Source organism: Rosa rugosa, chromosome 3 (assembly GCF_958449725.1).
Source record: "Rosa rugosa chromosome 3, drRosRugo1.1, whole genome shotgun sequence".
NCBI lineage: Eukaryota > Viridiplantae > Streptophyta > Magnoliopsida > Rosales > Rosaceae > Rosa > Rosa rugosa.
In genome coordinates, this window is record NC_084822.1 from 53,860,345 (window position 1) to 53,878,241 (window position 17,897).

General features: G+C 38.2%; 2 protein-coding genes across 3 annotated transcripts; one reads left to right on the top strand and one right to left on the bottom strand.

Moving 5' to 3' along the window:
* Window positions 1-7,852: 7,852 nt before the first annotated feature.
* LOC133738805 (pheophytinase, chloroplastic) lies at window positions 7,853-10,231 on the bottom strand. 2 transcript variants are annotated; one of them, XM_062166455.1, is made up of 6 exons: window positions 9,693-10,231; window positions 9,218-9,329; window positions 8,973-9,066; window positions 8,683-8,860; window positions 8,533-8,602; window positions 7,853-8,333 (listed from the first exon to the last, which is right to left on the bottom strand). In XM_062166455.1, exons 1-6 carry the CDS (start codon window positions 10,175-10,177, stop codon window positions 8,010-8,012), a joined length of 1,263 nt encoding a protein of 420 aa, XP_062022439.1. In that variant the 5' UTR covers window positions 10,178-10,231; the 3' UTR covers window positions 7,853-8,009. The 2 variants fall into 2 exon arrangements, with proteins under 2 accessions (XP_062022439.1, XP_062022441.1); XM_062166457.1 differs by having other exon boundaries at window positions 9,218-9,261; window positions 9,693-9,833.
* A 2,316-nt stretch (window positions 10,232-12,547) lies between these two features.
* Window positions 12,548-17,200, top strand: LOC133741265 (glutamate receptor 2.8-like). The gene is made up of 5 exons (XM_062169197.1): window positions 12,548-12,987; window positions 14,057-15,414; window positions 15,505-15,817; window positions 15,996-16,402; window positions 16,513-17,200. Exons 1-5 carry the CDS (start codon window positions 12,711-12,713, stop codon window positions 17,035-17,037), a joined length of 2,880 nt encoding a protein of 959 aa, XP_062025181.1. The 5' UTR covers window positions 12,548-12,710; the 3' UTR covers window positions 17,038-17,200.
* The last annotated feature ends 697 nt before the right edge of the window (window positions 17,201-17,897 follow it).

Sequence of the window (17,897 nt, forward strand, 5' to 3'; positions counted from 1 at the left end):
CCCGTATGAGTAAACAAGAAAGAACTGTTGATTTATTCAATTATATTTACTATAACTCAAGTAAACAATCAACACACTCACAATGTAACTCCAAAAATCACAGAAACATATAAGTATATTCTCGATGCTTTCTTTTAAAACTCCACATTTGACTGATCACAACCAACAAATATTGCAACATTAATATGTGAAATAACATTAAAGCAAAGCATGCTTGATTCTCTTTTCACTAACACCTTCACATATTAGCAATATATCACAGATAGATATTTGATCAGGATAATATAAGCACACTTCTCTTTTTAGTGAATTTTCGGATTAACTGGTAACAAATCACAAATCCACGTACTAGGGTATGTCTACTATACCCAAAATACGGGTAAGCCAGGTTGACTGGTAACAAATCACAAATCCACGTACTAGGGTATGTCTACTATGCCCAAAGCACGGGTAAGCCGTAGCATACAGAGGACAAATCCAAAGTATGTATACTCAAGGAGAACACCTCTTTCCTAAGAGTATAATAGTGCACTATCTATAGGGACTAGGGCCCAGGCTTAACGTCTCATAACACCAAAACACATTTACCAGTAATTCATTTAAGCACGGGGTTGTAGAAATCACTCGGCTTCACAATTGTACTTCTCAGACATAATCAAATTCACAAAATACAATCTTTATGATTTATAGATCGTATATATGTATATGTACACCCACATAAAGAGACATATTATTTCAAGATAAATCTTTATTTCTTAAAATAATTTCCACATAATCACAAGTGGGCATATAAAATAGCTTTCACACCACATGATCAACATTTCATTATTCAACAATTAAAATGCGAGATTAATAGCTTGAATAATATCCAATCCATTCTCAATCATTTCATCACACCAATCACACATCAACCAATATATATATTCCACGTAAATATATATATACGTAATCATCCGCTCAGGGATGACCACTAATACCAACTATAGTTCAAGCATAAAAACCGTGAAATTCATTTGTACAATAAAATCATTTTACTTACCTATGGACCGTAGTTGATCAAGTCCATATGATTTAAAACAAATATTTATTCCACAAATATTTTCACACAATTGCGATAAAAATAAAGTAATTAAATTTATTCGGTTCATAATATGAACCACGTGAGGTTTACTCACCTCTAATCCAGCTGCGTCTTCTTAACAGCTCAAACTACAATTCCACGAATAGTCCGCCAAATCAATCCATCGATCACCTAATCCAATAATGATCTTAACTTAGCCAACAACTCATAAACGTACGTAAACGACGATCCAACGGTCGGATTCAAATTAAATGATGATCCAACGGTCAGATCCTCACAGATCGCCTTTAGGATCATCCTCCTAAATTATCATGAAGATCCAACAGTCTGATCTTCCTGAATCGCCCTTACTAATATCTCCATAATTTTATATGAAAATCCGACGATCAGATTCTCACGAATCGCCTTCCGAATTACTGTTTTACAATTATACGAAGATCCAACGGTCGGATCTTCGCCCGTGACCTCACAAAGTCATCGGGACAGTCATACGATCAACAAAATAAAATTTGAAGCAAAACCGATGGTCTGATCTCCGCAGATCGTGAACCGAAGATAAAACGTAAAAACCGTAAATAGTAACGTAAAAACGTAAATCCACTATTTATCAACTTTTTCTAACATGACCATGTTATATATCAAAACGCTCGTATGGATGCATAGATCATCGCCTAGATAATGAAAACTCGAAATATGGTCTGACGCGCCGCCACAAGCGGTGGTCAGTGGGCGGTCAACTCCGGGTCAACCACCTCCGATGGCAAAGCGACCAACTACAAACTTGTTCAAAATGAAAGGGTGATCGACTACCATACCTGGAGCTAAGTCTGGTTTGGCCTAGATCGTCCTAGATCAAGCTTGGAAGTTGGATTAATCTCGTGCGTCTGATCAGATTCCAGATTGAATCAGAGACGTCGAAATCTTCAACTCGTGATCTTTCACTCCACACTCAAAATCGTCGTGCAAGGCTCATATGGGTATGATCAGGGGGAGAAGGACAACCCAAAACCGAGAGGATCGGTTGAGGTGATGCCGGAAAATAGGTTTTCCGGCCGGGTCACCGATCGGTGGCTGGGGTGCTCCGATCTCCGTCTGGGGGCAGCGGCTGGGCGAGGGAGCAGCACAGGGCGGCTGGGCGTGAAGAGACGAACACGGGGGAGCCCGGGTCCGGGGCCGGAGGAGGCGGGAGGCGCCGTTTTCGGCCGGGTCGGGTCGACTAAGACCCGTCGGGTCTGAGGGTCGAAGGAAGAGAGAGAACGGAGAGAGCTGGGGGACTGTTCAGCAAAAAATGAGATTTTTTCGTCCTTAATGAAAAATTCTGATTTTTCTGCTATTTATAGAAAAATCTCAATTTTCAAATATTCATAACTTATTCATACGAACTCCGAATATTGCGTTCCACATATGTACGAGATCGTATCGACGAGCTCTACAACTTTCATGAAGGAAGTTTTTCCCAAATTCCGTACGTATAAAAAGTCAATTTCCACGAGCCCCTAAATAACGTTCGTTTTCGAAAATAAAATCGTTCGAACTAATTCCACAACTTTTCCAAGCTTCGTACTCGCTCCTACGACCGCGAAATCATTTCTAAAAATCCACGGAATTTAATTTGGATTTTCCGGGGTATTACAGTATCCTCATGTTTGTCTAACCACTCAAATTTTCTCCCTGCCTTAGTCAATTCAAATAATGGCCCTGAAATTTGAGAAAAGTGGCGGATAAACTTACGTAGATACTGGCAAGCTCCCATAAAGCTACGCACCTCAGTTACTGTACGAGGCCTAGGCCAATTTGTGATAGCCTGCACCATGGACGGATCAACTTTCAACTCTCCTTCACCTACTATAAAACCAAGATACACTAAAGAACTCTTCCCAAACTCGCATTTCTTCAAATTCAATCGCAACTGAGATTGCCTCAATGTCTCCAACACTTTTTCAACTTGAATCATATATTCTTCCCAAGTAGGACTGAACACCAAGATATCGTCCAAGTAAACAATGACAAAATCATCAATGTATGAACGAAGTACCTCATTCATAAGACGCATATAGGGGTCATCATGGGCCGGGCTAGGGCCGGCCCTACCCTAAATTTTAGGGCTTAGGGTCGGGCCGGGCCGGGCCTAGTCAAAGTCAACAAAATTTAAGGCCGGGTAGGGTCAGGCCAGGGCTTAAATATGCTAACCCTTACCCGTCCGAAAAGCCCGATCCGTTAGGGCCGGGTCGGGCCGGCCCTCAAATAGGGCCAAATAGGGCCGAAATGGGCCAAAAAAGGGCCTTATTTTGTTTAACAAAAAAAAAACATTAATTTTTTCTTCTCAAAATATGGCTTAATGGTATATATTGGTAATAAAAGACTCATTGTTTTTTATTGAACATATTTAATACACACACCGAAGGTGGAAGTCACTGAAATTTTTACCACTACCATATATTCATATATGGACGACATCCAACGGTGCATTTTAAAAAATTCCATTTCGTCCCCCATTTTGCTCATGGAGGATAACAAGTCTAATAAACGAGTTATACTACATTAATAGGCATATAAAGATTATGTGCGATCCAAAAATTTTGAAATGGAAATCGACCAATCTGAAAATTCTCATATGTTTATACAACATTGATAGGTATTGTGTAAAAAAATTAGGCCGATCTGCCATGAATAAGGCGCCCAACGTAGCGGTCAACGCTTTGCACAAGCAAACTTCCCTAAGGGGAGCGACACCATGCGCGGACAAACGTTGCGGAATTTTGACATCCGTAAGTAGACCCCCTACTCATGAGAGTGTGGGAGCTGAAAGATCGAAAAAAGTGAATTGCCAATGACCGGTTAAGAGCATATTTGTTTTATGTTCTATTTAGGGTATTGAGTTGACTGGGTAGATCGAGGTCCAACCGAATGCGGAAATTGTTGAAATTTCTACCACTAACATATATTCATATGAAAACAACATCCAGCGGTTCATTTTAAAAAATTCAATTTCGTCCCCCATTTTGCTCATGGAGGGTAACAAGCCTAATAAACTAGTTATACTACATTACAAGACATATAAGGATTATGTGCGATCCAAAATTTTTGAAATGAAAATCGATCAATCGTAAAATTCTTATATGTTTATACAATAGTGATAGGTATTGTGTAAAGAAATTAGGCCGATCCGCCGTGAATAAGGCACCTAACGGAGCGGTCAACGCTTTGCACAAGCAAACTTCCCTAAGGGGAGCGGTACCATGCGCGGACAAACGTTGCGGAATTTTGACATCCATAAGTAGACCCCCTACCCATGAGAGTGTGGGATCTGAAAGATCGAAAAAAGTGAATTGCCAAGGACCGGTTAAGAGCATATTTGTTTTATGTTCTATTTAGGGTATTGAGTTGACCGGGTAGATCGAGGTCCAACCGAATGTGGAAATTGTTGAAATTTCTACCACTAACATATATTCATATGAAAACAACATCCAGCGATTCATTTTAAAAAATTCCATTTCGTCCCCCATTTTGCTCATGGAGGGTAACAAGCCTAATAAACTAGTTATACTACATTAATAGCCTATAAGGATTATGTGCGATCCAAAAATTTTGAAATGAAAATCGATCAATCGGAAAATTCTTATATGTTTATACAATAGTGATAGGTATTGTGTAAAGAAATTAGGCTGATCCGCCGTGAATAAGGCACCTAACGGAGCGGTCAACGCTTTGCACAAGCAAACTGCCCTAAGGGGAGCGGCACCATGCGCGGACAAACGTTGCGGAATTTTGACATCCATAAGTATACCCCCTACCCATGAGAGTGTGGGAGCTGAAAGATCGAAAAAAGTGAATTTCCAAGGACCGGTTAAGAGCATATTTGTTTTATGTTCTATTTAGGGTATTGAGTTGACAAGGTAGATCGAGGTCCAAACGAAGGCGGAAATTGCTGAAATTTCTACCACTAACATATATTCATATGAAAATAACATCCAGCGGTGTATTTTAAAAAATTCCATTTCGTCCCCCATTTTGCTCATTAAGAAGTTAACATTACATTGGTAAAATGGTTTCAACTCGACCAATTGATTATTTTTAGTTATGTTGATTACTTGATTTATTTCAAAATTGGTATTACATGAATATATTGTCCAATTTGAAATAATAGCTTTGTAATTATTACAGTTAATTAGTTAACAGTAATTATTGGTAAATATTAAAATACCCATAAGATTATATTAAAACGGCGGCGTTTTTGCCGAATTAACGGTTAATTCTTTAAAAAAAATTATTTTATTCTTCTCAAAATATGGCTCAATTTAAAAAACTCATTTCCTAATATGGCAGATTGAAATAATTTTCTACACTTCCATAGTTTTATACATATAACACAAGTAATAGAAAATAACAAAAATAAAATATAAATTTTAGGGCCGGGCCGGGCCGTAGGGTAGGGCCGGGCTTTATTTGTGTGACCCATACCCTACCCTAAATAAAAAAGGGTCGGGCCGGCCCGCCCTAATGGAAGGGCCGGGCCGGGCGGGCTTAGGGCCCAAGGGCCATATGATGAGGCCTAGACGCATAAATGTCGCTGGAGCATTGCATAAACCAAACGGCATTACGAGCCACTCAAAGAGGCCCTGTTTGGTTTTGAATGCGGTTTTCCATGTATCTTCTTCTTTGATTCTGACTTGATGATAACTAGATGATTACACGCAATGGCGCCGTTGCCGGGGATTATGGTTTAATAGTCTTAATCCCTTGGTAAATCGGTTCTAGGTCACTTTGGCATATTTTTGTTTATTTGTTATTAAAAAAAAAAAATTGTTGTTATTTTAATTTAGTTATTTATGTTTTGTGTGCTCATTTTTCTATTTTCTTTTTAAATTTTGGTTACTAATTTTATTTTTGGGAACTCATAGGTGCTTATTTTCTTATCATATTGAGCTATGGATCGATGGAACTATGGATGGGATGATCCGAGGGGATATGAGCAAGAAAGTTTCTATGGTGGAGGTCATCAAGTGTGGAATTCTCATGCGGTCGGTTCTATGTCCTCTTGCAATGAAACTTGTGCTTTGTGTAATTCTCCATGGCATTCACGTTTTGAGTGCTCTTTGAGATTTGAATGCCCAAATTTTATGCAAGAGTGTGAGTACATGTATCAAGAGACATTTGTACCCGATGCATATCCACAAGATGAAGCTTATGAGCCTAGAAAGGAATTCGTTGAAGGACTACTAGCTCAATTGCAAGCCTCCCGAGATCTTTTACAAGCCTCTCAAGTTAGGATTTCACAAGAGACCATAGTGCCGGAAGCATATCCTCATGAGCAAGCGTTTGAGTCTAGGAAGCCTTCTCTTGAAGAATTACTAGCTCAATTGCAAGCGTCCCAAGCTTGATTGCAAGCTTCTCAAGAAATACTTATACATACCAATGAGCAACTTGAGGCTAGTCTCGCACAAGAGCCACCCTTCACCATTTATGAGCATGAATCTTTCTTTGACCAAGTGGAGCCTATTTCAAGAGAAGAAGTTCATATTAAGCATCTTGAGCAAGAGTCCTTTACTCAAGTTGAAGATGATGATAGTGATGTTGATGTACAAGAAAGTGAGCTTGGTTATGAAAGTTCCAATGCAAGTGAGGTGAGAGACTACACTTCGGAGGAATTGGTGCAATATTGGAAATCTAAGCTTCCTACTGAAGGAGAGATATTTGAAGATGATTCCGAAGAAGAGGATGTCTTGTCTAGTGAGGAGGATGCGGAGTTTGAAGTCATACACCATAATCCCTTGTTCATTGAGGAGGATGTGGAGCTTCAAGCCATATACCATAATCCCTTATTCATTGAGGTCGATATTCCCATGAAGAAGTGTTGAAATGAAGTCTCCTGCTGAAGGTGGCAAAATTATGTCTATGAGTTTAGAGCGTCACCATTGAAAAATGACAGTAGCATTACAACATTGACAGTAGCTTTATGTAACTATTGTAATAGATTTTCACAGCTATGGTAGTTGCTTTTTACAACTATGGAAGTAGCTTTTTACATAGTTATATCATTGTTGAATCCTACATATTTTGTGTATCATTGAATATGTTTTCTGTTCTCTATTACAGTAGCATTTTTATTTTGGTTGTATCCTTTAAATTTCCATAGCTTTGTAGTTTTTTAGAATAACTTTTTCAGTCTCTAGGAGTAGCTTTTGTTCTGCTTGGTAATAATTTTTGTTCTGTTTGGTTATTGTTTTTGTTACTGGTGAGAGTAGCTTTCTAGTGTTAGTGACAGTAGTGTTTGTTGCTGGTGACAGTAGCTTTTAGTGTTAGTGACAGTAGCGTTTGTTGCTGGTGACAGTAGCTTTTGATGTTGGTGACAGTAGTTTTTGTTGGTGAAGATAATAGCTTTTGGTTTTGGGGAGCATAGGTTTTGTTGGTAATAGTAGCTTTTGTTGCTGGTGATAGTACATTTTGTAACATCGCCGGAGGTTGCCGGAAATCTCACCAGAGTAGCTTTTGTTGTTGGTGACAGTAGCTTTTGTGGTCGTCAGAATTTAGCCGGAGACCTGCCGGAGTTGGCCGGAGGTCGGCCGAATGTCGACCGGAGACCCGTCGGAGTTGGCCGGAGACCTCGCAGGAGAGGAGAGAGAGAATGATTGTTGACTTTTTACTCTAGTGGCATGTATGTAAATATGTTGGTTTTTATATCCAAAATTTAACACTATTTTTAATCTAGTGGCCTTCCTTATGAAGGAAAAAAATAGTTGGTGGCCTTATGGTTAAAAATACATTTAAAAATGCACTTATATGTAATTAATCCTTAAATAGACTGTGTGAGGTTATTACTATGTTTGGTACCATCTGTTTTTCCTATTTTAACCTCGATGATACAATTAATCGTATTAGCAAAACGTTTCTAACTTTCTATATATGTTTGGTGAAGAGCAAGTCTCAATCATACAACTGGATTTTCTATAGAAAGATTATCCAACCAGGCAAGAAGTTTGTCGTGGACCAACTTGGGCCTGTCATCGTGGGGGCAGTGCCCAACTCCTTGTAAAATGGAGAGGCTCACATTCGATTTCTGAGAAGGTAAGGAAGTGAAGTATTTGCCAACAGGCCCATCGAGTGGAGTGAACGGGTCTTCATCGCCCCATAGGACTAGAATCGGTAGGGAGAGGCCTGGCATTAACTGGACCGGGTTTGGTCCTGGTGGCCCTGTTACGATTGAGACAAACGCGTCCAGTGCACCTGGGTCACTTGTTGGTTCCATTATGATCTACAAAATTAATCATAATAATCAGACAATCACAACTTAATCCAACCAGCTGGTGACATTTTATTGGATGAGATGAAACTCCTAATAATGAAATTCTATTTCATTCTTTTGTCCACTGATATGGTTTTCTCATATGATTCGATGATACAATTCATGTCATATACGAAAATATAGTAAGATATTCACAACATCACTTTACCTCTACTAATTCGTCATCCACAGATTCTTTGTTGGCGTAAACAGATGATAAGATATTTCTTAAACTTTCCCTGCATCGAGCATTCAAAATCATTAGATCATAACCATGTAAATAACTTTTACCACACTTCAGAGGTTTTACCATATATACCTCTGTCTAACACGCTCAAAAATGAAGGAAGCAATAGGTCGTTGCTTCAACAAGAAATCGATTAGCAAGAGCAAAGGGAAGAGCAGCTTGATCCTCCAATCATCAACAATGGCCTTGTTATTCATCCCACCAGAGCAATTTAAAAGCACTAGCCCTCGAACCAGTCCCTTTTTAGATTCTAATACGTTGGACCAAAACATGCAAAATTAACTAATTAGTATACACAGATAATTAAGATGTTTAGAATATATTAATCAGGTTAACTAATTGAGGCTTGAATTAAGCTGCACCTGAGGCAGAGATTACACATGCAAGGCTTCCCACAGAGTTGCCTATCAAAACAGTAGGCTTCTGAACAACTTCATCCAAAAAATCCAAGATTAACTGTTTACATGCAATGCAACTTTATTAGTGTAATATTAATCTTAAAAATTCGGAGCTGTGATACTTCAAAACATTGGTAAAAAATTTCTAATTTTCTACTTCAAAAAACTTTGTTAAAACTTAAAACTAAGCAAACAAACATGTTACATACCTCAGCCCATTTCTCCATGGTATATGAAAAGCCTATCGGCTTATCTGAGGCACCAAAGCCAATCAGGTCAATTGCATAAACTGTATAATGCTTCGCCAATGTCTTAATATTTCTGTGAGAATTTCATGCAAGTATATATATTACCAAATTTACTCACTAATTTTATTCATCAAAATAAAAACATAATCAAAGTGTACGCAATGATTCATTTATTCAAGTTTCTATCTGTTGATTTTGAATTTCATTTACTTTTTTTTTTTTTGAAAAGGTTTGAATTTCATTTACTTGACCGTAACATAGTGCAATCCGGTGAACAAATTAAGCAAAAGAAATATTTTTCTAAAAGCAAATAATAATATATGAGTTGGAAATTACATTAATAATACAAGTAGATAAGGAGATAAGTGGCTAGTATGCAATGCAGTAGTTGTGGATGCAGATCAATCATCAGAATAGGATCGGACCAAAGACAAACCTGCGCCAGTGAGGAACGGAGGCGCCGAAGCCGTGAACAAGAAGAATAGGAGGAGCATTTGGATTCGGATTTGCATCTTCTGGATGTGAAACGATGTAGTTGATGGCGTACTGACCCTTCCACTTCCACTTCATGTACTTGTCCTTAATCTCTCCCAGCTCCAATTCCAACACTACATCGTCGGCGGCGGCCGCGGCACCAGTACTAGTTGCCTCTGCTGCAATACTAGATGATGATGAGTTAAGTTTCATGGCGGGAAGAGTAGTGATACTATTAACGGTGGTCGGGTGACTCGGGTCTGGATGGTTATTTTGACCAAGCAAGACTCCTCCTCGTCCACCATAGCTAAGCAAACAACTAGTTTTTACTGCTTTCTGGTTTGGTATCGACTGCTGTAAATGCAAATATTGTGGCAATGAATGGGGAGATATTACCGTCACCCCCATCCTATGGTTTCTATCTGAATTCTCACTCTTAGATGGCATGTATTTACTTCTTTCTTTTATATATGGCCAATCCCAGGCCAGCTGTGTCTTTGCCTAGCTATACAATTCTATTTGACGAGATCATAGCCACTCACCAAATCTAATGGCCGGTTTTGGAATTAACAACCCCAGTCAGGATATAGGGGTGTCATCCCGGCCACTGGCCAGTCCCTTTCTCTTGAGCCTTGACAAAACGCACAATTGAAACATCTAGAATATTACATGACTCGAAACATGATAAATTACTTTGGAAATTTTCCTTTATTGTATATATGCTCAGGTATATCTATACAAGGCTAGCTGCATCTAGATCACCAACTTCTTGGAATAATCTTAAGGCTGCCTTGAGCTCCAAACTTAGCTTGTAGTTGATTAATTTATTATTAACCCGGAAGTCAAGTCTTTTTTGGACTTTGTCAAGGGGAACCCAAAGGCTTCCTAGGCCCAAAATAAACCCCTTCGGCGCATGTGAAATGCTCCAACTATGCATTGCAGCATAGTGCCTGACCACTTTGACAGTTTCGGGGTTCGAACCTAGGTTGGGGAGCACACCCAACTAGGCAAGAACCACTAGGCCACTTGCAGTGGTTCGGAAGTCAAGTCTTTTGTTTAGCGTATCTTCTAAAATACTCTATTTAGTTGAAGTCATCATTTATTAGTATATTATTGTGGAAAATGCTCACTTCCTATATGCTCACGTCCTTGGATTTTCTCAGATCCATTCTTAATTTTGCTCTATATCTCATTGATATATGTCTAGATCACTGTCTAATTTTCACATTAGTCAACTAATTATGGGCATAATTTAGAAATATATTGTCTCGATCGGCTTACCTTTTTGTTTTGGTTTTTTCTTCTTCTACTAATTAATTAATTAAATAATTCAAATACCGATACCAAATCATATTCTCGAAATTTTGTGACCATGACAAGAGCAAGACCACTGTTCAGAATCCTCTGTATGGCTAATATATATGTAGGTGTGATTTCATTTGCTATACTAACTACTCCAAACCTATGGAGTTCCATATTAAATGTCGTGGTCAACCAAAAGAATGGCCGTGTTGAAGACATAAGGTGAAAAGGCAGAAATGTGAAAAAATGACCAATCGCATGAAAAACATCGAAAATAACTTGTTGTCTTAATGGTTAAAACTCCCTCCGTGTTCCAAACATTATTTACTCTCCTCCACTCCCTTAATTCACTCGCGAGCGCATGCAGGAACTTAAGTAATTACGTCACTGCATACTTGTATAGATAAACTGAATGGTATTTCTAGGGTTTAGTTATAACGAACACCATATATATATGATCTTCGATCCAAATAGTAAATCAAAGACTAAGACCAAGAAGAGAGACAGGCGAGCAATCTACTGATCTAGCTAGCATTTGGTACAATTTAGAAGCAATGTATATGCATACTTTGAATTGGTCAGAGGGTATGTATATATATGGACTTAGAACTTGGACAATAGCTAAACTAGTAGCTAGAAGATATTATATATGCAAGAGACAAACAGTTACTTTGAATGTTTCAATTCAACTAGACTTCAGAGTTCAGACACATCCCATAGGAACCTATGATATGCAAACTAATACGAATATATTTTCTTTACCAGGAAGGAAGGGATGCACAGATAGTCCATACACCTAGCTAGGGTTGGTTTTATTATGAGTTATATCGAAATATATAACTCATATATATGTGGACTTTTAATTTAGACTAGCTAGCCTAGTAGCTAGAAGATATTATATATGCAAGGCACAAACAGTGACTTTGAATGTTTCAATTCGGAGAAATTATTTGGTAGGGGTTTCCCTGTGGTAGGGACTTTAGAGCAAGCCAATCAGAAGAAAGAAATTTTTCTCTATTTTCCGAAACTATCTCTGTTTTTTAAAAGTGCAATATCCAAAATACCCCCGTATTGATGCTTGATTGGTCAGCCGCATCGTCACGTGGTGCGACTGTTGTATGTAAGATGGCGGTGCGGCTGACATACGTAAGATTCTCTCTTCAATTCGACCAGACTTCAGAATCCAAAGTCTAAACACATCCCATTCCAACCACGCGTGACATGCAAGATTCTCTCTTCAATTCGACCAGACTTCAAAGTCCAAAGTCCAAACACATCCCATTCCAATGATGTGGCAAACTAATACGAACATATATTCCTTCACCGGGAAGAAAAGGATGCACAGACAGTTGTCCGACAGGTAGTCCATACACGTAGCTAGGGTCGATTCTATTATGAGCCAAAAAGTTAATATTGCCATTGACTCGTTGATTGCTGACAGTTTAACAGCGTGAAAATTACATATATATACTCTCAAGCAGCCAGTAATGAATTGTATATCTTCTATCACTTAGTTTAGTTCTGCACTTCTTCCTATATAAAAGTCTATATATATAAAACCCAGACAAGCGCTTTCAATAATACACTAACCGATCGATACCTTACGTACCCTCCAACAAGTATTTTATAAGTGCTACATATAACTGCTGAGACTTTCCGAGGGAGAGAATATGCAGACATGATGAAGCTGATCAAGAATATTCATATCATCTCTCTTTCTTATTCTCTCTTTTTAGTCTTCTCTAGTATTTTCGCGGCCGTGGCGGCACAGAATAATCCGGTGAATGTGGGAGTCGGGGTGGTTCTTGATTTCGATACGGCGTTTGGGAAGATGGGGCTGAGCTGCATCAACATGTCTCTCTCTGACTTCTATGCCTCTCATCCCAATTACACCACCAGGCTGCTTCTGCACCAGAGGAACTCACCCACAGACGTTGTTCTTACAGCTGCTGCAGGTTAGTTCTATTTTTCTCTCTCTGGTGTTTTTCGATCTGTGAATTAATTCTTATCGAGTTCTTCCTTATTCCATTAATTCTTTCACTGCCATATTACTCTTCCATCATTTTCGTAATTTGTTCTTCAATGTATAAGACGTTGATCGATTTTTTAGGGTTTTCAGGATCGAATTCAACACGCACCACAAATATTGGATGAAATTGGTATAATTAGTCATACCAGCTGTCCAGTACTATACCGATCTTGACTTTAGTAATGAATCCGTCTGGATTTTTGTAGAAGTTCTAGAAAGTTTGAACTCCATGGTTGTGGTTCTTCATCTATATTACGTATATATATACAACGATATGTACTACAGTTGACTTACAAATTAAAAATGTTAGATTTTTTCTTCTCTTTTTTGGAATTAGAAATTTTCATTTAGCTGAAGAGCTATTATAACTAATTGTAATCATGTCGCATAGATGTGATAAAAAGTTAGTTGCTAAGTTTGTTAATTTTTTTGGATCTGTGACATACTATTTATGAATTTTGTTTGTTAATTAATGCTTTTGAAAATGTGGAGTTGCTATATAGGGAAACAAAAAGTAAGAAAATAGAAACACACCATCCCTACATATCCTCTGATACAAATAGGTTTCATCTGTATTAATTATTTATAATTAAGTATAATTTTTATTAGATTAATTTGCCTTAAAATCTCAAAAATGATTCTTCTCTAAGTTACATAACATTATTCTAGCCATTAATTTTATCCTAAATTTTTAATTTTTTAGTCTATTAATTAGACTCTAGTTAGTAAATCTTAATAATAACAAAAATGATCCTTTCTCAAGTTGAAAAGTAAATATAAAATCTTTAAAAGTATAACTTGACCTAATATTTTTAAATATTTTTGAAATTGACCTAATTATTAGTATATAATATTAATAAAAAATTAAAAAATATTTTATTAATTTAAATAAAAATATAATATGTAAGACACACAAATATTTGATGCATGAATGATGAATATGTGTACCTAGATTTTCAAAAGATCTAACACAACTTTTTCAATTTTGTTACCAGCTCTGGACCTAATAAATAATGTTGAAGTGCAAGCCATCATAGGCCCAGAATCTTCAATGCAGGCCAACTTCGTTATAAGCCTCGGAAACAAATCCCATCTCCCTATAATCTCATTTTCCGCCACAAGCCCATCTCTCACTTCAATCCGCTCCCCGTACTTCATCCGCGCCGCTCAAAACGACTCGTCGCAGGTCAAAGCCATAAGTGCCCTAATCCAAGCTTTCGGTTGGCGACAAGTCGTCCCCATCTACGTAGACAACGAGTTCGGCGAGGGGGTCATCCCCTACCTCTCCGATGCTCTACAACAAGTCGACGTCCGAATCCCTTACCGGGCCGTACTTTCGTCAAGGGCCGACGATGACCAAATCGAAATGGAGCTTTTGAAATTGATGGCCATGCAGACAAGGGTCTTCATCGTCCACATGTTGCCTGAACTTGGTACTAGGGTTTTCGAGAGGGCTAAGGAGATTGGGATGATGGATGAAGGTTATGTTTGGATAATGACTGATGGAATGTTCAACATGTTTAGCTATATTAGTTCCGCTTCCGTGGTGGAAAATATGCAAGGGGTTTTGGGTTTGAAACCTTATGTGCCAAGTACAAATGAGCTCGAGGATTTTAGGGTTAGGTGGAAGAGGAAGTTCCAGGAAGACAATCCAGGGGTTGATGATGTGGATTTGGGTGTGTTTGGACTTTGGGCTCATGATGCTGCCAAGGCATTGGCCATGGCAGTTGAGGAGGTTGTGACGAGTAGTAATGAAAGCTTCGGCTTTCAGAAGGTGAATTCTTCTGGTAGTTCTAATGATTTGGAGAGGATTGGAGTGTCGGAAATTGGTCTTCGACTAGTGGAAGCACTGTCAAGGACAAATTTCATTGGGCTTTCAGGGCGTTTTAGCCTCCTAAATGGGCAGCTACAATCATCAACTCTTCAGATTGTTAATGTGATTGGTAAAGGAGAGAAGGTGATAGGGTATTGGACACCTGAAAATGGACTTGTGAGAAGCTTGAATTCCAAAACCACTGTGAACAGCTCATACTCTACCTCGAATACTAGTCTTGGGTCTATTATATGGCCTGGAGACTCCATCTCTGCCCCAAAAGGTTGGCAGATTCCTACAAGTGGGAAGAAGTTGAAGATTTTAGTTCCAATTAAGAGTGGGTTCAAGGAGTTTGTGAATGTCACACATGATTCGAGCAGTAACACAAACAAGGTGGGTGGATACTGCATAGATGTCTTCGAAGCTGTAAAAAATGCATTACCTTATGATATAGATTATGAGTTAATCCCTTTTGCAAAGCCTGATGGTGAGAGTCCTGCTGGTAATTACAATGATTTGGTCAATGAAGTGTTTCTTGGGGTAAGACTCTTGTATATTTCTTTATTTCAATTTATGCCTAGCAGATTAGGCAATTTATTCACTGAAACAATGGCACTTTTTACTTGACAGAAATATGATGCTGCTGTGGGAGATCTAACCATTCGAGCAAACCGGTCTTTGTATATTGATTTTACATTACCATTCACAGAATCTGGGGTATCCATGATTGTGCCCATAAAAGATGACAAAAATAAAAATGCATGGGTGTTCTTGAAGCCTTTGACTTGGGATCTTTGGTTAACAAGTGGTTGTTTTTTCATATTCATTGGTTTTGTGGTATGGGTTCTAGAACATCGGATTAACGAAGACTTCCGAGGGCCTCCACTTCACCAGATTGGCACAAGCTTTTGGTTCTCCTTCTCAACCATGGTTTTCGCACACAGTGAGTTCCTTTATCTTAATCCGTAGTGATGGTTAATGCTTTGTAAAACATTGATTCACTCTACTAACCAAAGCTACATTCCTTTCCCTTGAATATTACACTACTTTTTGTCATTCAACTTTCTATGACTCATTGTTAACTGTTCATTCCATTGTTTCTTTTTTATCTTTTGTCACAGGGGAAAGAGTAGTGAGCAACTTGGCTAGGTTTGTAGTGATCATATGGTGTTTCGTCGTCCTCATATTGACTCAAAGTTACACCGCCAGTTTAACATCACTATTAACAGTTCAACAGCTCCAACCAACTGTTACTGACGTAAACTTGCTTCTGAAGAATGGGGACAATGTTGGCTACCAATCAGGTTCGTTTGTTTATGGGATTTTGAAACAGCTAGGATTTCAGGATAATAAGCTCAGGACCTATGATACTGTTGAACAATTAAACGAACTTTTTCATAATGGGACTGCAAATAATGGGATAGCGGCTGCATTCGACGAGACCCCCTATATGAAATTGTTTCTTGCAACTTATTGCTCGAAATACACCATGGTTGAGCCAACGTTCAAAGCTGATGGTTTTGCCTTTGTAAGTAATTTACTTATTTTCTCGCCTATGTGATCTCTGTCCGAGTATACATTTTTTTTCCTTTGTGATCTCTCTCTGACTTTGTTTTCTTTAATTTTTGAACTTGACAGGTCTTCCCAAAAGACTCACCTCTTGCTCGCGATGTTTCAAGGGCAATCTTAAATGTGAATGAGGGAGGTGAAATGGACAAGATTGAGGATAGATGGTTCAAAAAACAACAGAGTTGTCAAAACACAAGCAACAACAATGTCTCGTCCAACAGTCTTAGCCTCGAGAGTTTTTGGGGCCTCTTCCTCATTGCCGGGGTTGCTTCATCATTGGCTCTCCTCATATTTGTTGCCATGTTCTTGTATGAACACAAGGACATTCGCTTGGATTCAGAATCTTCATTTTGGAGAAAAGTTCTTGTCATGTTAAGAATTTATGACCAAAAAGACCTCAACAGCCATACTTTTAAGAAGAGTGGACTGCAATTTCACACCAACTATCCCTCGAGTCCATCGAGCTATTCAAACCACACTGAAGCGCACAATGTGTTTTCGGAGAAGTCAACATCTTCTCCTGAGCATGGTGATTTGAGTCCCACTAATAGTCAATCAACCAGAGAGATTGAATTAGCTATTGAGCATCCTTAGAGACAAAGAGGTACTCCTAGGTTCCCCAATTTAGTAATTGATATGATTTCTCAGCTAGTTACACATGATTGTATATTAATTGATAGAAGTAGCACTGTATATTAATCTTCCTTAATGGTATATATATGTAATTAATTATGTATGTAGTTATATCATTGTAATATTTGATCGCAAATTGTAAATTGATTCAGGAATAGAATGACGAGTGATATCTGTAAGTAAAAACAATTGGTGACACTCTGCTTCGGTTATTAGAAAGTTGTGTGGCTCAACTAAGCCACAGCTTGATCTTGTTCTCTTCAACAACACTTGATTTTGGAATTGAACAATCCTAGGGTGCTGGTGGCCAATAAGAGTGCACTTGTAACATTAATCTTGTTCTTGTTCTTGAACAATATTTAACCTTAGGATTTGATGTCGATTTGGTAAACTTGAACAGTTGCCAGATGTGCACTCTGATTGGTATGAACTTGAATATTCTAAGTCTGTAAAGTATTCTTCCAATATGCTTGAGACATCGGCTAGAAATGTTATTCTACAATTATTACCATTTAATACTTAAAAAACATAGGACAAGTAACAAGTTATGTCTCTATCTCTTCCATCGATCCAATCCCACACATGGTGTGAACTTTTGATAGAAGGTTCCTCCAAGTTTATCTTTTCAGTGATATCTAGTCGACTACCTGTTAAATTTTAGTGCATTTGAGTCAAAGTTATATGGGTTTACATGAGTTCTGAATATTGTTGATAATGTTTATATACTTTTTGAGACTCTTTGCTTAAATTCTCGTCAGCAAAGTCAACTAGTTTTGTGGATTGTTGTGTTTAATTGGCTTTTTAGTGAATATGACTTGGTT